The following is a 26,034-nucleotide window of genomic DNA, read 5'->3' as shown; positions in this document are numbered from 1 at the left end:
CCCATTTCAAAAAACCTGCAAAATTAAAAGGAGCCATAGATTACATATAGGCTTGTCAGTCTGTTACGATATATAGACTGTGACCAAAGAAAAGATGACTGGAGCCGCTTAGCACTTAAACGCAAGGGTGGTTATTCAGCGCATCAAATAAACAAACCTATGAAAATTAGCGAAAAGAAAACTGGCTATATTTACAAAAAGTTATCTACCAGGAACACAAAATAATAGCTCCATACTTTGTTCAGTGTGAACTCTCGGCAGTTCGATATAATTCCCTCCCTCTCCCCATCCCTCTCCACCTCTCTCTCCTTCTCTCCTCCCCCGACTCCCCCCTCCACTGAGAGCAATCCACCCCACTTTTCAAGGCATCAGGACATCCCATCTTAATTACCCTAAATTTAAATTAGGACCACGTGAATTAGAATGTGATGCACCCCACAATGTAGTTACAATCATATTACAAATAAACAGAAATATCTACCTTAAATACAGTATATGAACAACATGTACACATTTGCACATCCCCATTACTACAGAAGGCACCACAAAGCCAAACATTTTGGATTGTGGGTGTGTGTGTGTGTGTGTGTGTGTGTGTGTGTGTGTGTGTGTGTGTGTTAAAAACTTGGAATAGTTGGCCAGTTCTGATGTAAGGTCATCTTTGCTCTCTCCACAGATCCTTCCAGATCTGCAAAGTATTTTCAGCACTTCCTGCTTCTATTTTTATTTCAAATTTATAGTCTTGTAGTCTTTTCATTGCCTCAAGGAATCTCCGGTGAAGCAGAGAAATAGTAAAGTGTATAATTGCAAGGGATTTTGCTCTTTCAGTATACAGTTTTCCTGTATTTCTTCCATGCCTGACACCTAAAACACCAAATACTACAGATACTGGAACTCTAGAAACATTGGAAATGATGACAGCATTCAGCATGTTAGAAAGAGGAAGAGAAAATTTAACCCCTCCATTTTCTGTCAGGACAAAGCACAATAACATCAAAATCCTTCTGTTCTTCTGGCATAAGGGTCATAAGGGTCCTGTTCTAAAGGGCATAACAGCCCTTATGTTCTTTTAAACTTCTCCACTGTTGTAAATTAATGGCTATCTGACCTTGGCCTTGGCTGTTCTTTTATGCCTCTTTACTATATTTCTTGGCTCCCACATGGACCAAAGTTCTGTAAAATTCAGTCTAGAATGGATTTAGTAATCTTGCCTCTACATATCTCTGGGATAAATAATTTGAAAGATTCACAACTCTCTCAATGAACAAACCTCTCTTCATCTCTATCTTAAATAGGTGTACATTGCTATGGAGTCATGAAGTCATATACAAGCCCTTTTGCCCACAAAGTTTCACTAAACATGGACTACCAATTTATACTAATCATACATTAATCCAATTATATTCTCCCCACATTGCTATCAACTCCTCAAAGGATTCTACAACTCATTTACATACCAGGATTAATTTACAGTAGCAAATTAACATTGACCAACATGTCTTTGGGATGTGATGGGGATCTGGAAGACCTGGAGAGTACCCACATGGTCACAGGTAAAACATTGAAACTCCACACAGATAGCAGATCAGATCAGAGAAAACCTGTGCCTGGTGTACACTGTTCATGCTTCTTCAGACTCTTACATGGAGCAATAAGATCACGTTGATGCTGTAGGTAAGAAAATGCCGCAGTACATGTACTTCCTCGAAGGTTAAGGAAGTTCAGCATGTCTCTGATGATCCTCATAATTTTTTACAGATGCAACATAGAAAGCATCATATCTGGGTGCTTCACAGCTTGATATGGCAAATGCTCTGGTCAAGGAGGCAGGAAATTGCAGAGAGTTGTGAACAGTTCTCCGTGCATCATGAAAACCAGCCTCCCCTTCAATGACTCTCTACACTTCCCTCTGCATTGGGAAAGCAACCAACGTAATAAGAGACCCTTCACACCTTGGTGATTTTCTCTTCTCCCCCCTCCCGTCAGGCAGAAAATACATAAGCTTGAAAGCACACACCATCAGGTTCTAAAACAGCTTCTATAACACTCTTAGCAGACTCTTGAATGGACACACACAAAATGCCAGAGGAACTAAGCGGGCCAGGCAGGTTCTATGGAAATGCGTAAATGTCGACATTTTGGGTCAAGACCGTTCAAGTTTTTCCATCATTTTGTGGTGTGTTACTTTCATTTCCAGTGCCTGCAGATTATCTTTTGTTCTTGAACCTCTTGCACAATAAAGATAAACTCTTGATCACCTGCTGTGTAGGTACTTACACCTGCCCCTACACCACCTCCTTCACTCCCATTCAGGACCCAAAACGTCCTTCCAGGTAAGGCAGCACTTCCCTGCGAGTCTTTTGGGGTCATCTACTGTATCCAGTGCTCCTGCTGTGGCCTGAATATGGGTGAGACCCAATGCAGGTTGGGAGACCACCGCTGAGCACATACACTCCGTCCGCTAGAAAAAGTGGAATCTCTCAGTGGCAACCTATTTCAATTCCACTTCCCATTCCCATTCCAACATGGCAGTCCACGGCCTCCTCTACTGTTGCGATGAGGCCACATTCAGGTTGGAGGAGCAACACTCTATGTTCCGTTTGAGTAGCCTCCAACCTGATGGCATGAACATCGATTTCTCAAACTCCCAGTAATGCCACCCTCCCCCCTCTTTCACCATTCCCATCCCCTTTTCCCTCTCTTACCCTATCTTCTTACCCGGCCATCACCTCCCTCTGGTGCTCCTCCCCCTTTTCTTTCTTCCATGGCCTTCTGTCCTCTCTTACTAGATTCCCTCCTCTACAGCCCTGTGTCTCTTCCACCAATCAACTTCCCAGCTCTTTACTTCCCAGTTTCACCTATCACCTTGTGTTTCTGCCTTCCTTCCTCCCACCTTCTAAATCTGACTCTTTGTCTTTCTTCTTCTCCAGTCCTGATGAAGGGCCTGAGCCCAAAACGTTGACTATACTCTTTTCCATAAAAGCTGCCTGGCCATCTTAGTTCCTCCAGCATTTTGTGTGTGTTGCTTGGATGTCCAGCATCTGCACATTTTCTTTTGCCTGTGATAAACTCTTGATCTCTCAGTCTATCTCGGCATACCCCTTGCACCATATTTATCTGCCTGCACCGCACTGCCTGTGTAATTGTAACAATAGATTCTGATTTCTGTTAATGCTTTTCCTTTTGTACTATCAGAATGTATTTATATTTGGAATGGTCTTTCAGGATAGAAGATAAAACAAAGCTTTTCTCATATATCGTATATGTTACTGAACAAACCAATTGCCAATTACTTCCTATTCTTCTAAATTTCAATTAGTATTAGTCCTACTCTCAACCTTTCTACATATATCAGTCCTTAATCCCATAATGAACCTAGGGAACCTTTGCTGAACTCTCCATTGTGAGCATCTTTTTCTGTACCAAAACTATGTCCCAAAAGCAAAAATAAAATTCTTAATGCTTGAAATGTGAAATGACTACAAAATGTCGGAAATACTTGACAAATTAGGCTGCACTGGACAGAAACCAATGGGGTTTATTTTTCAGGTCAGTAATCTTTGAATCATAATTAGGAAAAGTTGGAAGTTGAACATTTTCTCACAGAAGATTGTGAACATCTGGAAGTTCGTACTGCAGTAGGTTGTGAAGTCTGTATTCATGGTGGTACTTGAAGATAAAACAGATAAATATTAAAGAATTTAGTCTGATGGGCAACTGGCAAAGAAAAGGTGATATGGCCTGTTGCAGATCACCCAGTGTCTTGGATGGAGGGAGAATTTTGAGATTCCTGCTCCTCTTATATTGAAGCTGCTGCAGAGGAGCGAAATGGGGGGAACAGTTGGAATGTCTATGATCAGATGGAGCGCTTGAATGACTGAATGGCACAAATGGTGACAGTGCTGCTGAGAGAGTTGTGGGATTCTTGTTAATTACAGCAGATTGTGGGGAGATTAAAACAACACACATCAAAGTTGCTGGTGAACGCAGCAGGCCAGGCAGCATCTCTAGGAAGAAGTACAGTCGACGTTTCAGGTCGCGACCCTTCGTCAGGACTAACTGAAAGAAGAGATAGTAAGAGAGACCCCCTGCCCCTCCCACTTTCAAATCTCTTACTATCTCTTCTTTCAGTTAGTCCTGACGAAGGGTCTCATCCCGAAACGTCGACTGTACCACTTCCTAGAGATGCTGCCTGGCCTGCTGCGTTCACCAGCAACTTTTATGTGTGTTGCTTGAAATTCCAGCATCTGCAGATTTCCTCGTGTCTGTGGGGAGATTAAATGGGATTAGTGTAATAAAGTGCTTGATGCTGCTGGTGAAACATGGCAACAGGTTTTATTTACAGGAGCCTTAGGACCCACATCACCAAGTTCTGGAACAGTTAGTATTCCTCAACCATTAGGCTCTTTAACCAGAAGGGATAACTTCAGTCAACTTCACTCGCCCTATCACTGAACTGTTCCCACAACGTATGGTTTACTTTCAAGGATTAATCTCATATTCGGTGACATTTATTGCTTATTCATTATTTTTACTATTTCTTTGTTTCTTTCTTTTTGTACTTGCACATCATTTGTTTGTCTGTCCTGTTGGGTGCGGTCTGTAATTGATTCTATTGTGTTTCTTGTATATGGCTGTGAATGTCTGTAAGGAAAAGGGCAGCATGGTAGCGTAATGATTAGCATAAGACCTTACAGCATCAGCGATGTGGGTTCAATTCCCGTCACTGCCTGTAAGGAGTTTGTACGTTCTCCCCATGGACCACGTGGGTTTCCTCCAGGCCTCCGGTTGCCTCCACAGTCCAAAGATGTACTGTTTGGTGGGTTAGTTGTTCGTTATAAATTATCCTGTGATTAGGCTAGGATTAAATTTGGGGAATACTCAAAGAACCGGAAGGGCCTACTCCACATTGTACTCAATTAATCAATAAAATAATCTCAGGGATGCATATGCTGACATGTATATATACTTTGATAATGAATTTATTTTGAACTTTGAACATGAACTCTGATAGTCAGCAGTAAGTCATGGAGCCTATTTGTTTATTATATGACTTATTGGAGGGAGATTTATGATAAACAAGAAAGGACAAAAAATGAATTTTGCAATGATGAGTGATAAAACACCATGGTTGCTAGTAAACTGAAATGAAAAAAAAAGTGCTAAAAGTGGCCAGCAGTTCAGGCAGCGTTTGTGGAGAGAGAAGTACTGAGTTAACATTACAGATTTATGATCTCCCTTCAGAAGCAGCTTGTTCTCAGACAAACTGGAAAGACCAGTTACCTGAAATTGTTGAATTCAATGCTGGATGAGGTACTGTTGCTTGAGGTTGTTGGGCTTCATTGGAACAGCAAAACAAGGCAAATACTGAGAAGTCAGAAAGGAAGTGGTATGGAGAATTAACCTGAAGATAACTGGTCATCTCAGGATCTTCACTGTGGACGATACAAAACAGTAACCCAAACTGCTTTTAGTTTCTCCAGTGTTACCCTCATCATGAGCACCAATGCAGCACAGTAGATTGAAAGATGTGCAACTGAATCACTGCTTCAGCTGGAAGGAATTTATGGGTCCCAGACGGTGGGGAGGGTACAAAATGAAGTGGCAAGTGTTGCTCCTCCTGTTGCTGCATTGGGAAGATGCCATGAAAAAAGGAGTGTTTGTTGGTGGAGACGGTGAGTGGGTCTAGAGCATCACAGTGCATGCAATTCTTTCTGTGGTCCTTTCTGCTCTCGTCTGCTTCTTTTCCTGAATACCTTCAATTACATCTTTAGCTTTGTGATTATTTTGTGAGTGTAATGGATTGGATTTCTATAATCTATCAAAACAAGAAGAAAGATGATCGTTTAATGATTCTCAGGGAAATTTGCCAGAAACCTTGTGCATACCCCACCCAATAGAAGTTTACAGTTAAATTACCCAAGCACTTGCACTTGGCAGGTGTACCTACCCAAGCACATTAATGTTGTCTGTTGGAAGTCTAGATGATACAAGAACAGTGATTCAAAAAAGCAAAAGGATATAAGACTGTCACATTTACTCTCCAATGATCTGAAATCTAGATTATTCACTATCACTTTCAGAACAGTGACTTAGGAGCAACATCACATCCAAAAACAATATTTTTGTTAAAGTACCATTAAGTACCATTGATTCAAAATGGAGCTTGCTCACCAGACCAATATAAAAGATCAATGATCTCCATCATCTGAAAGCTCATAAGACTGACAATAAATGTTCTTCTAACAGTAGGCGAATGGAATTAGATGTTTTACTATCTGCAAGTTTTCAAGTGGAGATTCATGCTTCTTTTCCTTTCAACAGGGTATGGTAAATTGATACCATTTCCTGTCAATATGAAGGCCATGATTTGCAGCCTTTCATTTGCACACTGGAAAAGCATTGATATTTGCTTTAAATGTTTTAATTCCAATGAAATAGGTGATATCTACTTCTTCAAGCTTTCATAAATCTTAGAATTTAATCTAATTGTCAAATGCACGGCAATTTTTTTAAAGAATTGGAAGGCACTTAACTGTAAAGAGGACAGAATGTTTGAAATCGGGTATGCCAACAAGCTGCCAATCATCACAGGAAACAGCATGTACAAGTTCCAAAAGCATTAAAATGAGGCCTGACCATCAAAATAGTTCAAGCCTCGTGCTGCTTGTCTAATTAATTCACGGTCGCCTGGTTGATTTATCCCAAAAACCAGAATCCACACAATAAAAGGTGAGCCTATGCCAATATAACATTGTGCTGACCCATGCTCACAATATGCAGAAACATTTGCAACTCTCATCTGAATTCTGTCAACTGTAACTCAGCACTTTTGGTCACAATCCAGATTTCTTAAGGTGAATTGAGCTACTTGAACTAGCATTCTGGATCGTTAGCTCAGGAAAGCACTTTCTGATTTAGAATGCATTCCCTTCCTCCCCACTCTCCCATAAAGTTCAAAGTTCAAAGTAAATTTATTATTAACTTTATTGTGAGCAAATGTATTATCAACTATATTAAATGTATTATCAACTCAGCTATGGAAAGTGGGTCCAGGTAGAACAAAGTATAACTTGTGAACAGCAGAACATAGTTTCTGCAATTCAGTGTAAACAATGTCATATCATACACAAAAGGGAGTCAGGCCACAAGGCACCTCAGTAATATTGCAAGGGGAGACCAGAACAGGCCTGTTAGTAGACTCAGAAGCATGGGATCCAGTCTTTGGAGATCCTGGGCCTGGAAACTAACATGAACTACTCAAACCTTCAAAGAAAAAGAGCAGAGAGAAAATGGATTAGATCATGCCAAACCTACTTCCTCAGATGGTCTAAATGTAGCCTAATAACTAGGCCTGTAAAATATACCTACTCCCTAAAAGGTCTAAACTAAGCCTAATAACTAGGCCTAAAAATACTGATTGGAGCTATAAAATTAGAGCATTGAGAATAAGACAACATATTCCCTGTCAATTTAATCCAGAATAAGACTCCCACACACCCAGATACAAAAGAGATCACCAAAAACTACGCAAAGCAAGGAAGGTATAACTTCTTTGAACTTGCGTTATAGCCCTGTACTTCCTCTATGATAGATCTCCCATGCCCCCCAAAGGCTGTCCAACTCAAGTGGCACCCCAACCCTTCACAGGGGTAGATGTACAGTAATATGGTGCTCCAGAACAACCGCTCCCCAAGCAGGCCAGACAATAACCTTCTTGGTCAAATCCCCTTCTCTTTCCCTCTAGGCTCCCCCTCCCCCACAAGGCCCCCTTCTCTCTCCCCACCATGTCCCACTTTCTCCCTGCCATACATCGCGTTGTTCCCCGTCAGTCCCTATTGAACCTCCATCCCCCAACCCTACACCTATCCCTAACCCTAAATGTCACACCCCACAGTCCCTCCCCTCTCTCTCCCTTCCAGCCCCTGATTTCCATCTCCCGACCCTACCACTAACCCTAACCTTAAGCAAGTGTATTTTTTTTACTGAGGCTAAGCAAGGTTGGACAAATCTCCAAATGCATAATCTATTCATTAAACTTGTGTACTGGCCAATATCTAACGAGGATGTCATGAACAGAGCAAACACAAAAAGAGAAATAATGTATGAGATCATGAAAAGGCAGCATAACTTCGTTGGACATGTGATTAGGAAAGAGGAGTTAGAATGCACGGTAATTATGGGAAAGATTAAAGGGAAGAAAGCAAGAGGTAGACAAAGACAAATGATGATGAAGACAGCAGCCAGAGAACTGGAAATGAATACCAATGAATACCTGAAGCAGGAGTGTGTGGGCCATGGCAGTCAAAGCAAAAACTGGGCACAGCACCTGATGATGATGATGATTGACCATAGAAGTGGAATGACCCATGCAAGGAAAGTGAAGAGGCGCATACTGCAATGGTGACATTTACACTGAACAGTTCAGACACCTAGATAAGTCACAGCATAGCCTCTTAGCAGAGATTGATGGAAGTTGTAATAAGAGTCAACACATTTCTGTGAATAAGTAGGACCAGTGCTACATTTTGAGCAGAAGGTCTTTTCAACCATGGGTGCATGGAGACTGGCAAGGGAAAATCAGAAAACCACAAACCTGAGTCTTGGCTTCCTGAGCATGCTCAGTATATATATTAAAACCCTTTTAACAGGATTAATCTGGTGAAGAAGGTCGCTTTGAATATCCAATCTGTGGAATTGTTTCATTGCACTACCACTTGGACCACTGGTAGACAGCAACCCTGCAATAGCTTTACTTTCTTACTCAGAATATATTTCATGAAGTGTGTCAATAACCAAAGAACAAAGTTTTAGGTTAATATCCAATTAAAATCCAAATCGGGGATTTAAAAAAAAATACTCAGCAAGTTTTCGTGGTTTGGAATGCACAAACTGAAAGAGAAGTGAGAGCAGAATCAACAGGATTTTCAAAAAGGATTATCCAAATATTTTGAAAGAATAAAGTCACTACTGATTGCATAGTGCAAAGGGTAGGGGAGTATGATTATTTGGACAGCTCCTTCCAAAAGCTGACATCAGGTGTTAGGATGTATGAGTTTTTAAATCAGGAAAGACACTGAACACACAATCAGAACATGCATTATGGCACATCTTTTAAAGAAGAAAGGGAGGACAGAAGGCAGGAAATTATTATCCTGATCTCAGTGAGTGGTAAGATTTTAGAGTGGGTGCAATTTCAGTATATAATAGAATAAGATGAAGTTAGTATGGTTTTGTTAAGGGAAGGTTTTGGCTGTCAAATCTGCTAGAATTTCTTGAGGAGGTAACAAGCAGGCTTGACAGTAGATGTTATTTACTTGGATTTCCAGAAGGACTTTGACAAGTTCCTTGTGGAACAGCACAGGTCACCAACCTAGCAGATTATGCTCCATCATCTACTACCACCTTTCTGTGAGCAAGCCAATTCGGAATCCACTCAGCCAAGTTTCCCTGGATCACATTCCTCCTGACTTAATGGATGAGCCTTCCATTGTCAAGATGCCTTACTAAAATCCATATATATCGCATCCACTGCTCTACCTTCTCAATATGTTTTTAAACTTCCTGAAAGAATTCTTTCAAGCTCATGAGCCATGAGTCGCCCCTCACAAAGCCATGTTGACTCTGCCTAATTGGACTGCGCTTCTCCAAATACTTGTAAATCCTGTCCCTCAGCGTCTTCTCCAATAGTTTGCCTACCATTGATGTAAGACGCACTGATGTATAACTCCCAGGATTATCCTTATTTCTTTCTTGAACAAAGGAATAATATTTGCCATCCCCAGATCCTCTGGCACTACTTCTGTGGCTGGTGAGGATGCAACAATCATTGCCAAAGGTGCAACAAATTTTCCCTTGCTTATCATGGTAACCTGAGCTATATCGTCTGGCCCCAAGGACATATTTATCCTAATATGTCTCAGGAGTTCCAGCACATCCCCTTTCTTAATGTTGACATGTTCTCCCAGCATATCAGCCTGTTCCACACAGACCTCACATTCTTCAAGGTTGTTCTCACTAGGCAATACTGAAGCAAAGTATTCATTATGTACCTCCCCTATCTCCTGTGACTTCAGGCATATGGTTCTTCTTTTATCCCTGATCGGTACTAACCTCACTCTAGTCTTCCTCTTGTTCTTCATATACATGTAGAATGCTTTGCAGTTTTCCTTACTCTTTGTCACCAAGATCTTCTCATGTCCCCTTCTAGTTCTCCTAAGCCCATTCTTAATTCATTTCTGTCCACCTTGTAACTTTCAAGAGCCCTACCTAATTCTTGTTTCCTAAAGCTTAAACGTGCTTCTTTTTTCCTCTTGACTAGATATTCCATATCTTTTGTCAACCATTGTTCCTTCATCCTAGCACTTTTTTCTTGCCTCAGTCTGACAATCCTATCCCAAACTATGCAAGTGTTCCCTAAAATTTCCATTGTACATTTCCCTGAGTACATCCGATCCCAACTTATGCTCCCAGGTTCCTGCCTAATAGCATCATAATTTGCCCTCCCTCAATCAAATGCTTTCCCATATTGTTTGTTCCTGTCCCTCTCCATGGCTATGGTAAAGGTCAGGGAGTTGTCGTCACCATCTCCGAAATTCTCTTCTAACTTACTGTAGGTTGGCAGAGAGTGGGCCAGGAAGTGACTGATGGAGTACAGTACAGGGAAGTGTGTGATTATGCACTTTCATAGAAAGAATAAAGATGTAGACTGTCTTATAAATGTTGAGAAATTCAGTAATCGGAGATGCAACGGGACTTGGGTGTCCGAAATGATTCCCTCATGGCTAACATGTATGGGGTGCCCCTTTATATTATGGGCTTATGAATTATGCAAGCTTGTTCGTGCTTCTGGATTTCTGCAGAGTAAGAAGGCATTTGTGTTATTGCTCTACTTCAAGCTTACTCAGAGAATGTCTTGTTCACTTGTGGCATGTTACAAGTTGCCTTGTTTCTTAACTAATTGAGAAAGAGCCTGATGATTGTAAGGTTACCTGGCTCATCTATCATTGCAGACAAAGATCTCAGCATGTCTGGTATCTACAATGGTTAAAGAGTACTTTGAAGATTACTCCTACTGACTGACATAAATTCCACAGGTGTATGCATTGTTGAAGGGAGGGCTTACCATTGTCACAATCAACTCCGCAAGCAGTACTGAAAGAAGAATTATTTTTAAAACTGAATAAAAATATTTGTTTTGTAAATGAATGTATTTGCTAAAACAATGGTGCCATCACATGGAATCAAAGAGTACTAATGTGTAGAAGAAGAGCTGTCCATGTTTATTGACATGTATGACGATATTATTCTTTTTCTTTTGCTGGTAACCTTTGCTAAAGTTTCAATTATTCTCTCTTTGCAGGAGAGGAAGCACTTACTATGTATATGGACAAAAGCATGTTAGACAGAAAGTCAGTAAATGCCAGTCAGAGTGTAGAGGCCCTTCATCAGCTAGCCTCTTCATATTTCATTGATCGTGATGGGACCATGCGAAGACTTCATGAAATCCAAATCTCTACTGGAGCAATCAAGGTACTTCACTCACAATCTTTTCCAATACAAAAAAATGGTGTTGAATAATGGCTGTGACAGTGGTCATTCTCCTTGGTTAAAAGGTGATTTATCCTATATTGTCATTCAGTAGAGTAAGAATAATATACATTGCCTTCTTTGACATTCTATCAGATTACGACTTCAAATGACAGAGTGAAATTAAAAAGGTGAATGGAAGAAAAATCTATTGATACTAGGGTGCATGTTGAATTACTACCCTAAGATCATATTCATTGTTTCCATTCTCTTTACGTGGCATCAAACTGTTTCCTTAAAGCACCAGTTTCTACATGATTTCAAATGGAGTAGTTTATAATAACTCTATGTGCTTGCAAACATTAGTGTATAATTCAGACATCTGTCTTTGTAAATAAAGATGGCTATAAAGCAGGTTGTATCGAATTTTTGCACGTTGTGTCAAATTGGTCAAAATAATGCAATCTTTATCATTCCAATATTGTAACAGTAAAGCAAGCACAGTTGTTCATGTGATAAGGGATGTGTGTGTGTGTGTGAAAGGGAGAGAGAGAGAAAGATAGCATGTAAGCAGGCCGACCTTACAAAACTGTTAGCATGGTAGGCTGTCCCGGTGTACTTCAGTCAGGGACTTGAAGTACAGATTCATGACATAAAAGAGATTTGCATCTGATACACGTTATGCTCATTCCACGAGTCGCACATAAACCGTAATTTTGATGAGAGATACCAATTGACTGAAATGTACCAGTCAATTTCTGAGACGGGAGCTATGGGTGCCAAAGATGGAGTGATGAAATTCAACGTAATCAGTGGTGTCAGGTCTTATGAACAGGGAAACTGGAGAACTCTGCAGCAGAGGACACTTTGAGCTCTTTTCCAGAACAAAATGTTCCGCAAAAGACAACTGCTGGCTGGGAACTCAGTATACTCCATTTCCATCAAAATTTTCTAAGATGGATTTCTTCCCACTGATCTGTAAATGTGGGATAAGTATGTTTTTGGATCTCAGGCTTTTATGGCCTGACATCATGATGCAGACGTAGCATGTTGAGCAGGAAGTTATATTGACAGTACAGTTTATAAATTAATTCTGAATCTCCCATGCAAACATGACTGTGATATTTCCTCATTATCTCCATTATCAACAATAACTGTGTCATGCCAATACCTTCTGTCACTTTTGATGTTCCACTAAGTGCCACAGATGCTAAACTTTCCTTTCAAAGTATTGACCGAGTGATCACAAAATACTCACAAAGTGATCATCCATTCATTAGTTACACAAAATTATAAACACAAGATAGCCTGCAGATGCCATAAATCCAAAGTAGCACACACAAAATGCTGGAGGAACTCAGCAGGTCAGGCGGCATCTATGGAAATGAATAAACAGTCGATGTTTCGGGCTAAGATACTTCTTCAGGACCGAAAAGGTAGGGGGAAGATGCCAGAATAAAAAGATGGGGGTAGAGGAAGGAGACTAGCTGGAAGGTGATAGTTGAAGCCAGGTGGGTAGGAAAGGTAAAGGGCTGGAGGAGAAGGAATCTGACAGGAGAGGAGAATGGACATTGGAAAATTAGAAGGAGGAGGGGACCCACGAGAGATGATAGGCAGGTAAGAAGAGGTAAGATGCCAGAGTGGGGAATAGAAGAAGAGAGGAGCAAGAAGGAAAAGTTTTTTACTGGAAGGAGAAATCAATCTTCATGCCATCATGTTAGAGACTACCCAGATGGAATATAAGGTGTTGCTCCTCCACCCTGAGGAAGGCCTCTTCTTGGCACAAGAGTAAACCATGGACTGACATGTCAGAAAGGGAATGGGAAGTGGAATTAAACTGTTTGGCCACTGGGAAGTTCCACTTTTGGTGGATAGAGCGGATGTGCTGGATGAAGCGGTCCACAATTTACTACGGGTCTCACCTGCTCAATGATCTGCACTGGAAGGATATGTGAACCAATGTTTTTGACCTCGGGCCATAAACGTTCTGGACTCAGTCACAGGAAAGATCCCTGAATCTTTTTTCTCTGTATTACAACCACAAGAAAATCTGCAGGTGCTGTAGGCTGCTCCACCATAGGAAACATCCCCTCCACACTCACTCTATCAGGGCCTTTCATCATTTGACAGATTTCAATGAGGTCACCCCTCATTCTTCCAAAGCATTTCATAACTTAGCCCTGTTGGAACACGGACCATAACCAGCTGTTCTATCATGAGTACAAATGTAGCTACTCTGCTATGACTTTTCCTGGATTTCTTGAGTAAATCAAGCTGATCTCCTAACTACATTTCCAGCCTCCATTATTAAAAACTATGTACCACTTTATCATAGATATTAGCAAAGAAAGTGAACTGGGACACTAACCATGGGATTGCTAGACCTATTCATCACTAACTGCTGCTGACACAACATTAACTGCCTCGATTTTTCCTTTACTTGCTTCAACCTCTGCCTTCTGAGACAGCAAGCTCTCCATTCACAATCTTGGTAGCATTAGCCAATCTGCTGACAACAAGTAATGTGGGTAGGGTTTGGTGTACTGTGCTATCTCTTGAAGAAGCCGTAAGTCAGCTCTCAGCCTGATCAGGAATAGTCAGTGTGGTTTTGTGCATGAAAATCCTTTGAATATTTCTAATGCGGTAACTAAAGGAATAGATGAAGCCATGGCAACGGAAGCTGTCTATGTAGACTTCAGTAAGGCCTTTGATAAGGCCCCACGTGACAGGCACTAGGAACTTGGGCTGCATGGAATTGAGGAGATGCTGATGAAATAGTTTCAGAATTGTCTCAGTAATCGGAAGCAAAGGGTGATGATTGAAGGATGATTCTCTGACCAAAGGCTGTGACCAGTGGGGTGCCAGGATCAGTTTTGGGACCTCTGTCATTCAATATATATGTAAATGATTTGAATATGAATGCACTTAGCACAAATTAGTGAGTCTCGGTGAAAGTGAAGCAGGTGAATTGCAAAGAGATCTTGGTCGGATAGCAAAATAGGCTGAGAAATAGCTAATGGATTTCAATTAAGGTGAGTGCAAGATGATTGCGTTTTGGACAGTCAAACTAGGGTAGGATTGATACGGTAAATGGCAAGGCACTGACAAGTGTTGTGGAATAGAGGCACCTGGAAGTACAAGTGTAAAGGTCACTAGAAGTGGCCGTGCAAGTAGTGAGGGTGATGAAGAAGGCAGTTAGAGTGCTGGCCTTCATCAATCAGGACATCAAGATTAAGAGGAAAGTCATTGTGTTGCAATTATATAAGTTGTTGCTGTATACAGTTTTGGTCATCCAGTTAGGAAAGACCTTATCAAGCTGGAGATGGTGCCGAGAGATTTACAAGGATGCAATTAAGTTGGTTTTGAATAAAGCTGACGGCCATAGTGTTTTGCCCAGGAGTAGGGAGTCCAAAACTAGTTCATACAGATACAAGGCTAGATACAGATACTGAAAAGAGATAGGAAAAGTAACTTCTTTACAGGGGGCAGTGAGTACTAGGAATGAGCTGCCAGAGGAAGTGGTCAAGGTGTGTAGAAGTGCAACATTTAAGAGGCATTTGGTTAGCTATATGGGCGGTGGGGGGAGGTGCGTGGAATGAGTCTGGATAGTTATGGGCTGAACATGGGCAACTGGGACAAGTGGGAGGACACAATGGTCAGTACGGACCAGCTGAGCCAGAGGGACTTTCCCATGTTGCATTACTCTAGGACTCTATTCTATATGTCTGAAAGCAGTTAAACCATTTTAAATTTTAAAATTTAACATGGGTTCCACATTCATTTCGGATGGAAAGCCTACTATCTCTGAATATTAAATTTTCCCTGGTTTTAATTGCACTGTTTTGAAATAACAAAACAATCTAATAGGACATCATGTTCCTATGCACGTATGTCTGTAATATACCTAAGTATACAGTAGATTATCAATATTCCTGCTAATTGGACGGTGAGGGGGTAATCCAGGCTTTAACTTTTGTGTTTGTGTTTGTGGGTTGTGGATGGCTTCAGCATGTTTGCTTACTGTAACACGCAAAAAATGCTGGAGGAACACAGAAGGTCAGGCAACATCAATGAAGATGAATAAACAGTTGATGTTCCAGGCCAAGACCCTTCATCGGGACTGAAAGGGAAGGTATTGGTTCATGGCCTCCTCTTCTGGCACAATAAGGCCAATCTTAGGGTGAAGCAGTCACCGACAATAAAATAAATTAACTAAAATAAATATGACTAGAGCACACACATTCTTACAATTCAAGTATTCTTTTTATTTTCATCCAAAATGTTCTGAAGTCAGGGCAGAACACTGCTGTTTTTGCATAGAACTAGCTTATCAGTTGCAGACCCGGGACTTCTCAGAAAGGCAGCGTCCATTATTAAGGATCCCCAGCACCCAGGGCATGCCCTTTTCTCATTGTTACCATCAGGTGGGAGATGCAGAAGCCTGAAGGCACACACTCAGCGATTCAGGAACAGCTTCTTCTCCTCTGCCATCCGATTCCTCTATGAACAGTTAACCCCGTGAACGCTACCTCACTTTTTTAATATATGTTATTTCTGTTTTTTGCATGATTTTTAATCTATTCAGTCTACATATACTGTAATTGATTTACTTATTTATTTATTAGTTTCTTTCCCTTCTTCTATATTATGTATTGGATTCAGCTGCTGCTGCTAAGTTAACAAATTTCACGACACATGCCAGTGATAATAAACCTGATTCTGATTCACAAGATGAATGGCCATGCACAATAGAGGTGTTAAAGTCAATCAAAACTTCAAGCAGATAGTCGATGATATTTTGGAGTTAGTAAAGACAATAGAGCCATTGTTGTTGGGTATGTTTCATATTCTTCTTGTCCTCTTATCTATTTCTCTCTGGCATCCCCTATGTTTTAGGAAAACCTAAATGGATGTTATGTTTTGGAAAAACCTTTCTGGAAAAGTCGCACTACTGAGGCCTCACTTCTACACATTGCTGCAGTCTATCTCGTCTGTAGGAGCATTACTAAAGGGAATTCTGAGGGACAAGATCTCCTACCATTTGGATATTCAAGGCCTAATCAGAAATAATCAGCGTGGTTTTGTGTATGGAAATCTTTTGGCTATTTCTAAAGAGGTAACTAAAGGAGTAGATGAAGAAATGGCAATGGAAGCTGTCTATATGGACAGCTCATTTATGATCTCACTTCAAAGGTGTTGCTTGGCTGCAACTGCCAAAGTCTCTCCTTGCCTTACATTAGCTTCCATACTCCCTCCTCTTTGTCCCGTAGAGGACAACGTAAATCTTACTGAATTTCAATAGTGCAGAATGTCTGAAACTCCATGGCAGTTTCATTAAAGACAGTTGGCTGTTGAAATCAGAGACATACGTGCAACAGTCCTGCTTAATATTAGCACAAGTACAACCTCTCTTTGACAACAGAATGTCTAGTGCTAGTCATATTTGGGAGCCACAGTGCTGATTGCCAGCATTTCAGTAGTAACATTACTGATGGCCTGGCTTGTGTCTTGTAGTGCTGAAGTTGTGCTAGTAGCCAGTTTCTCCAGCAGTGCTGAGGCCATGTTGATGCTTTCATAGCCAATCTGGCAAGTTCCCAGAACTGGAGCACTAAAATCCAGAAACATTCCACAGCCCTTCGATGGCAGCCATACACAGTAGGGTATAGATAGTGTGGGAAGCTAGTACATCTAAGGTACTACATAGGCCAGATAGCAACAAACCCACCATGGCTATGGTTCAGACTAAAGATCCCATTTTATAAGGGGTACACTTGGCAGCCAGTGATAGGCTTGTCAGCCACATATCCAGTAAGTACCATTAACAGGATTCGGAGGGTCACCAGTAGTTTTGACATTGCACATACTGTTACTTAAGTCTAGACTCATCCCTTGATAGTTACTATAATATGCTTCACCCACACCCAACAACCCAACCGGTTAGTATGTGACACATGTTATTTGTAACTAAGGTCAAGAAAAGTATTAGGAGTATCATGGGATACTTCTGCGTTTAGGTGTAAAATAGATATACAGATTAGCCAAAGCTTACATTGCATAGTGATTAATTAATGTGGCAAATAGCAAAGATCAAGAGTTCAGTCCGTCAGTCCTTATCATCAACAGTCTTCTGACTACCTGTTACCAGGTCAGTGACACTGCTGGCTTAACATCCGAGGTGTGTAGCCACATTGGCTCTGCTTGGACATTTAAAGTGGTATATGTGGTCAGCAACACTTCAAATGGACCTTCTCAGCAGGTTCCAGGTGGTTTTTCATCAGTAGGGCCTCACCAGTACCCTGTTTCCTGGCTGGAAGTGTGGCACTCTGCAGCCAGCATGAATTTCTTGTCTTTAAAGTACCCGTTGATGGAAACCTTTAGAGTTTGTGTTAGTGATATAGGATACTGAAACATGCTTCTATTCATAATATTGATGTCCGTCTGTTTAATTAAAAGGGAGGGGTGACTGACAAGTGCATGGGAAGTCCCAAAGGTATCTCATGGAGATAGGGGTGTTATACAGTTTGGAGCAAAACACATTGTCATGAGGGCCAGTGGAAGCGCCTTTGGCCACTTTAGCTCAATCTCATAACACAATTTAGCTACCTTGTTTTTCAATGCCCCATTCTGTCTTTCAGCTCTCTGCCCTGTATGATTGACAGTATAAAGGCAGGTGAAATGATGTTTACACTGTAAGGATTTTGATAGCTCCTATATAACTTTACCCTTAGAGTGAGGACCATTATCACTCAGGGATCCCAAATCTGGGAATAAATTCTCATAATAAAAATTAGCAACAGTTACAGCATCATTTCACTGAGTTGGATAAACTTCTACCCATGGATATAACAAACAAAATAACGAGTGCATAATCACAATCCGTACATTTAGGTAACTGCATAAAAGTCCACTTGGAGATGTACAAGTAAGTTGCAGGGGAAGGGCCCATCAGTCAGTGTATTTCAGGATTATGTCCCTGTCAAAGCAAACAGATACTGCTACATTTCTCGCTTTGGTCACAAGTTTCTCATTTTTGATTATACCCATCATCGCTTATAGTCTTGCACATAGTGTGCTTTAGTCCATAAAATCCTTTCAGCTACTGATGGATCACGCTGTAATTGTATGAGTTCATCAAAAGAATTTGGAAAGTATAGGCAGCCTGATCACACTGGAGTACTACGTGGCCATAAATAACTGCTCTTGCTGCTTTAGCAAAGGTGTCAGCTCATTTGTTCCCTCCAGTTATTACATCCTTCCCGTTAATATGAGCCACATTGTTTATAATGGCAATTGCAGTAAGTAATTTAAAAGCAGGAAAAGATTCATAGTTAGTTACCATGTTTTATCGGAGTTCCGAAGAATTGAGAAACCCATGTAGTTTCCATAATTGTCTATTGTCATGTGCTACTGCTAAGGCATAACAAGATTCAATGCACTGGCTGCAAGGATGCAGCTTTTGTTAAGGCAAAGAGGTTCAGCTACTTGAGCAGAACAGGAGGGAAGGTAGCTCTGCCTCTTCAGCTGTTATTTGACCTGCACACTCCACATATCCACTTAAGTTTTCCAGTCAGTTTTCAGTATCAGTTCTAGAGGAAAAGCCATCAAAGAAAAATGACAGTTGGCATTTTACAAGGGCCAGAATTAAAATCATACCAGTTCTTAAGCACAGTTTAGAAATGGATTATTTAAAGTAAGCTCCGTAGTCTGTAGTGCTGGTATCGGTAGAGGCCAGGATGTCCACAAACATAAATATACCCTTCGCGGACACTCCCATGTTTACCCCTATTGTGTCCATTGTCCCATTTACACATTTGTTGGATCAAAGATCTGTAAAACTCATACAATTAGATTAACTATGCTGTTCAAAACAAACATTACCAGTCACAAGTGGGTCACATGAACTGTATGTGTATAAAGCAGATAATGTTAAACCTGAGGTTTACAATGAAATTTTAAGCAGAAGTCAATCTGGTAATGATTAGCCAAGATTTGGCCACTATCACTTTGGTTAAAAATAAATCAAAGCTATATTTAAAATAATATTCAAATTGTATAAGGCAACTATTGCAAAACTTTTAAAGCAATGTACAATATTGCCCAGAGGCTATAATGGAGCAACCGGGAAGTCTCACACAAGTATTGTCCCAATTTCTCTTAACAGCCTTATTCCTTTGATGTTGTAATTACTTTTGGCAATATAGTAAAACAGTCACAATTTCACTTAACTCTCATCTCACACAGGTAACAGTATGTATGTTTTTCTTTAACCTAAGATGTAACTTATGTACAATGATATTTATTAAAACGGGCATCCCTGCTTGTAGACTAAATCCAGATACTTGTAACAATATTTACACATGGGTTCTGCATAATTATTAATGTCATTGTCTTTTTGACACTTTTTTATGTTAATCTACAATGCAAGGGAAACATTTCTTTACAGCTCCTAATAGATCATCTCAAGTTACATGCTGTTCCTGCCCTCCGCCTCCTGTCTCCAGTAGTGCTATGAGGAAACGCTGCCTGTGGCAGGGCAGCTGCTGATGCCAGCCTCACCGAGTTTTCAAGACCCATCACTTGGCATGAGCAAACAACAGGAATTCTGCAGATGCTGGAAATTCAAGCAACACACATCAAAGTTGCTGGTGAACGCAGCAGGCCAGGCAGCATCTCTAGGAAGAGGTACAGTCGACGTTTCAGGCCGAGACCCTTAGCATGAGCCTTGTTGAAACCATGTCTGGTGAAGGCAGGGGTACAATATCTAGTTTGTCATCAGACTCTGGTGCTGATTGTTTCTTTTCAAACACGGAGGTTGACATTATTATCCTTCACCTGTTCTTTCTGTTCTTTTTCCTTCTTTAAGCTTTGCTCACCTCCTCTGCTTGTTTACAAGATTGATCTAACCATTTTTGCATTTTGCATCGACATTTAACACACTCAGTCCCACCCGAGAGTCTTCTTAAGTTTTCTTGCTCTAACACACGTATGCAGGCACTCACTTAGTCCATTCCACCATACAATATATTTTTAAACATAATTAATGCTTTCAGGTCCATGATATACAAACATGCATGCTGCCAGACTCCTTTGGAGGTCAGTACAGAGGGCTTTCACACTACTATTCACGCTCAGACAATCAGGATGCAGACAGACGCATATGCTAGCACACAGACACACACATTTTGAAATTCTTTATTTTTAACAACACATCTACCAAATTTTTCTGTGCTTCTTGTGCGACCCAACCTGAACGACAGCAACACCACGTGCGGGACTCCACTCAGACCTTGGCAACAGCTCGTGCCGGAGACCATGTGGGCCACGGCAGCCTCGTGTGGGACTGAAACCTGGAACACCGCAGCCTTGTCTTTTTTTTAAATGCTATAGCTTTCCTAAGATATTGGCATACCTTGACCAATCCACAGAGGAAGAAATTTGTGTTCGAGCAGCTGACTCAATCCTTTGTTCAAGTATGAGGAGTCTAGTCTACCATGATCGTCTACCATGGAGATTGTCGAACGTTAGCCATCTCAGTGGAACCTCAAGTAACTATCATCGCCGATAATAAAATGTCAACAAAAACACTCAAAAACTTTTATAAGTACCGTGGAGAGCATTCTGACAGGCTGCATCGCTGTCTGGTATGGGGGGAGTGGTGAGGGCTAAGGCACAGGACCAAAAGAAGCTGCAGAGGGTCGTAAGTTTATTCGGCTCCATCTTGGGTACTAGCCTACAAAGTACCTAGGATATCTTCAAGGAGGAGTGCCTCAGGAAGGCAACGTCCATTGCTAAGAACCATCAGCACCCAGGGCATGCCCTTTTCTCATTGTTACCATCAGGTAGGAGATACAGAAGCATGAAGACACACACTCAGCGATTCAGGAACAGCTTCTTCCCCTCTGCCATCCGATTCCTAAATGGACATTGAACCCATGAACACTACCTCACTTTTTTTTAATATATTATTTCTGTTTTGCATCATTTTTAATCTATTCAATATACATATACTGTAATTGATTTACTTTTTAATTTATACTTTTTTTCTTCTATATTATGTATTGCATTGAATTGCTGCTGCTAAGTTAACAAATTTCGCGATACATGCCGGTGATAATAAACCTTCTTCTGATTCTGATTCTGAATTAAGATGCTGTGTACATACATCTATTGATGCTTCTGGACACATCTTCAGTGATGTTCCTGGAATCATCGGGTGTTTTGCGTCTTTCAACATCATACAACCTCCTCCAGGTGACCCAGCCGGGGCTGATCAGACCCCAGCTTGTGTCCAGATGGCTAGCTGCTTATGACTCCATGGCTCCCCTCTTTTGAGCCACAGCCATCTTGAGGCCCTCTCTGCCGCATCGGTGGTACTGTGGATGGCTCTCCTCTTCCTCTCTCCTTTGATGCCCAAAATGCTGAAGGCTCTAACTAAAGAATGGGCTACGAATCCCCTACAACCAACCTCCACTGGGAGACACCTCGCTCTCCATCCAGCCTGCTGACAGTTGCTGACCAGTCCTGCGTACTTGGAGAGCTTCCTTTCAAAGGCTTCTTCTAAACTATCTTCAGCTCCAGCAGCACCACTTGCTTAGTCGACTCAGACACTAGGACAATGTCTGGTCGCAGGGTGGTGGCTGCGATATGGTTGGGGAACTTCAGCTGCCCTTCGAGGTCCACCAACAGCTGCCAGTCCCTTTCAGAGGTCAGAATGCCTGCAGATGTTCTTTTGGCAGGTATTGGCTGCTCCCCAGCTCTGACAAAGGCAATGGTCTGCTTGGAGGGTTGGGACCGCTTCACCCACTCAACTCCTGCGCTGATGGCTTCAGCGATGGTCTTCAGGACCTGATGATGCCTCCGCCTGTACCGTCCCTCACCAAGTGCCTTTGCGCAGCCGCTGAGGATGTGCTCCAGGGTTCCTCGCTTGGAGCACGGTGGGCACGCAGATGACTCTGCCTTGCCCCATGTGTGCAGGTTTGATGGGGTTGGAAGCACATCGTACACTGCCTGGATGAGAAATTGGATGCGGTGTGGTTCGGCTTTCCAATGATCAGCCCAGGTCACTTTCCTCTCAACCGCATTCTCCCATCTTGTCCAAGCTCCCTGTTGCTTCATTCCCACTGCCTTGCAGGCTCTTGTCTCCTCCACTACTGCTCTCACCTCCTCCTGAACTAGACGACGCCTTTCCTTCCCTCTGGTGTCCATTTGGGGAGTTGGAAAGGATCCTAGCCCAGCTCGGCCTCATGTGACCACTCCCACCAGCCTCCTGTGACGCAGCCTTGTCTCTGCCTCCTGAACAGCTTCCTCTGCCCTCCACTTCCTGCCAGTACTTAATTGGATCCCTGCTCTAGCCACCTTCGGGTCACTTGAGTCCCTATACTGTAGCACTTCTCTGGCTCTTGATACCTTGAATTCTTCCTCCAAGGATTTGAACAACAGTTGCAGTTTGTTGTGGTGTCCATAGAGTGCGATGCTGCTCAGGCTCTTTGGCAGCCCCAGCCATCTCCTGAGGTGGTTGCTAACCCTCCTCTCTAAGGTTTCGACTGTCGAGATCGGAACTGCATAGACGAGAAGGAGCCACAGGATCCTGGGGAGAATGTCATGCTGATACACCTAGGCTTCAAACTTCCTCGATAGGCTAGACTTGTCCACAGATTTCAACCAGCCGTCCACCTCGGTGCAGGTTGCCTGAATGGATGTTGTGTCCCTTAAAGAGCTGTCAAAACCTTTGCCGAAGCTCTTGACTGGCTTTTCTGTGATGGTTGGGATGGCTGTGCCTGCGATGCTGAACCGGAAATTGTTCTCCAACTTCCCTTTCCTCAGCAACATCGATCTTGACTTGGCAGGTTTGAAACGCATCCGGGCCCACTCCACCAGCTTTTCGAGACCTTGCAGAATCCTCCGGCAGCCTGGGACTGATTCTGTGGTGACTGTGAGGTTATCCATGAATACCCTGATAGGTGGTTGCCGTTGACCAGAATTCATTCTGGGCCCTCTGCACTCTGGTTCAGCAGACTTAGTGAGCATGTTCATGGCTAGGGAGAACAGTGTCACTGAGATAGTGCACCCTGTGATGATGCCGACCTCCACCTTATGCCAGGTTGATGTAATTGCTCCTGAAGAGACCCCCATCCTGAAGTTGCTGTAATAATCAGTGATAAGGTCTCTGATTCTGCTGGGAACGTGATATTTGGTCAGTGTGAGCTGCACCAGCTTGTGTGGAATGGAACCATATGCATTTGCCAGGTCGAGCCACAACACTGACAGGTTGCCCTTGTTCTCTCTGGCCTCCCTGATGAGCTGTGTCACCACACCGATGTGCTCCAGACAGCCCGGCATCCCTGAAATGCCACCCTTCTGGACTGATGTGTCAATATAGGTTTTCTTTGCTAGGTAGGTGGACAGCCACTTAGAAACTGCACTGAAGAAGATCTTCGCCTCGACACACAGCAAGAAGATGATGCGGAACTGATCTATCTGGGTGGCATTTTCCTCCTTCGGGATCCACACCCCTGCAGCCACTCTCCACTGTTCTGGGATCTTCCCCCTTCTCCAGAAGATTCTCAGGATCTTCCACAGACGCAGCAGGAGTTTGGGGCAGTTCTTGTACACTTTGTACGAGGTGTTGCTTGGTCCTGGAGCCGAGCTTGCCCTTGCTTTGCGGACGACCTCTCTGACTTCCTTTTGTTGCAGCTCTGACATGTCGAACTGCACATCCGGTTCAGGTGGGTCTATTAGGATGTCACACTCTCCCAACTCCTGCTCTTTTTCAGGATCATTATATATCTTCTTCAGATGTTGGTCTATGTCTTCCTGTGAACAGGCCAGTTTCCCACTGCGCTTCTCCCCCGGCAACTCCTTGGTGAACTTGAAGGGTTTGTCAATAAAGGCAGCACATTTTCGGGCCCTTTCATGACGATGCCTCCGATACCACTCTGCCCGGCGGACGACCCTGATCTTCTTTCGTAGTGTGCACATCAGCTGGGCCAAGCCAATGCGCTCCTCTTCTCCTGCCTCCTTGTATTGGGACTTCAGCGCTTTCATCCCCTGCCTGATGTTGTGGATCCTCAATGCTCTTTCGTTCTTCGAGTAAGATGTTTTGGAGCCTTCCTTCCCCTCTTCTCCGAACCGTACAGCTGCGATACTGACAATAATTGTTGTCATGGCTTGCAGCTTCCTATCAACCCCTCCCTTCGCCGTTGCCTCCAGAATTTGGTTAACATCTTCATCAAACTGCTTCCACAGTGAAGTCATGTTAGCTGCAGGCCATTTGATCTGCCTCCTGTTCGACTTCATGTTAGAGGGATTAGTTTGCAACACTTGGAAGTTCCGGGCACTATGGGGTGACTCCGGGCCTGGCCCCTCCTTTGTCTCACCAGGTTGGACACCTGCGCGTTGTGCTGCTCCTGCTCCCACCAAACACTTCATCCTCGCTTGGTGGATCTTCAAGCCACGATCGTTCTTGCAGATTTTGCCACATGCACACTGTTTCCTCATCGTCGTTTGTTCATTGCCTGGGTCTGATGTCATTGTGTCCATCCGACTGGGGTGCTCATCCTCCCCCACTCCCAGGCACCCCTGGGGGTATCTTTTCCTTAGATTCTTTGTAGCTTTTGTGGGGGTCCTCCTCTCACTAAGATATTCAAAATAACTGTGCCCAGAACACACACACTCTTGTCACTCAGGCATTCCTTTTATTTTTTTTATGCAGAATTGGCTTAACAGTTACAGATATTGACCATTTCTTAAATTGTATATGTTTGAGGTCCTTACTTGCAAGATTAATATCCATTCACAATAGATGTGTTAAAAGTCAATCGAATCTTCAAGCTGACAACCAATGATATTTTAAAGTTTGTCAAGCAATTGTCCCTTGGTTGTTGGATGTGTTTCACATCTTTCCATTATTCCTATCTTGTTTGTCCCTGACACCTCCTGTCGTGTACAGGGACGCAATGCTTTAGAAAGATATTTCTAGAAAAGTCTCACTATGGAGACCTCACTCATCTGGCTTGAGTACACACTTCCGCAGTTATCCCAGCCTATCTTGTCTGGAGTAAGCAGAGGTGTCTCTAGTGGTGTCATTTCAAAGGTATCACTCGACTACAACTGTCTCAGGCTACTCTTGCCTAGATGTTGCCTTTAACCCTTGCCTTACTGCAATTTCCACAGGAACAACAACTGATATTCCATCTAGGTAACCTCCAACCTAATGGCGTGAACCTCGATTTCTCCTTCTGATAATGTTTTTCTCTTTTTGTTCTTTTCTCCTCCCCCTTCCTTCTTCTATTCCCAATTCTGGCCTCTTTTCTCTTCTCCTATCACCTATCACCTATCACCTCCCTCTGGTATACCTCCTTCTTCCTTTTCTCCCATGGCCCACTTAATTCTCCTATCAGATTCCTTCTTCTCCAAGTCTTACTTTTCTTACCCACCTGGCTTCACCTACCATCTTCCAACTGTCCTCCTTCTCCTCCCCCTACCTTTTTATTCTGGCATCTTTCC

The 26,034-nt window shown here is 42.5% G+C and overlaps 1 protein-coding gene across 3 annotated transcripts in view; it reads left to right on the top strand.

The window, feature by feature from the left end:
• brinp1 (bone morphogenetic protein/retinoic acid inducible neural-specific 1) overlaps positions 1-26,034 on the top strand; it is a 423,443-nt gene that overhangs the window by 299,509 nt on the left and 97,900 nt on the right. For all 3 annotated transcript variants that reach the window (XM_063073794.1, XM_063073795.1, XM_063073798.1), the window contains exon 4: positions 11,363-11,532. In XM_063073794.1, coding sequence (XP_062929864.1) covers positions 11,363-11,532 — 170 coding nt within the window. The remainder of the gene's footprint in view (positions 1-11,362; positions 11,533-26,034) is intronic.

Source organism: Mobula hypostoma, chromosome 21, assembly GCF_963921235.1.
Source record: "Mobula hypostoma chromosome 21, sMobHyp1.1, whole genome shotgun sequence".
Taxonomy (NCBI): Eukaryota; Metazoa; Chordata; class Chondrichthyes; order Myliobatiformes; family Myliobatidae; genus Mobula; species Mobula hypostoma.
Note: the sequence above shows the minus strand (reverse complement) of the source record. Positions and strands in the feature narration are given on the sequence as shown.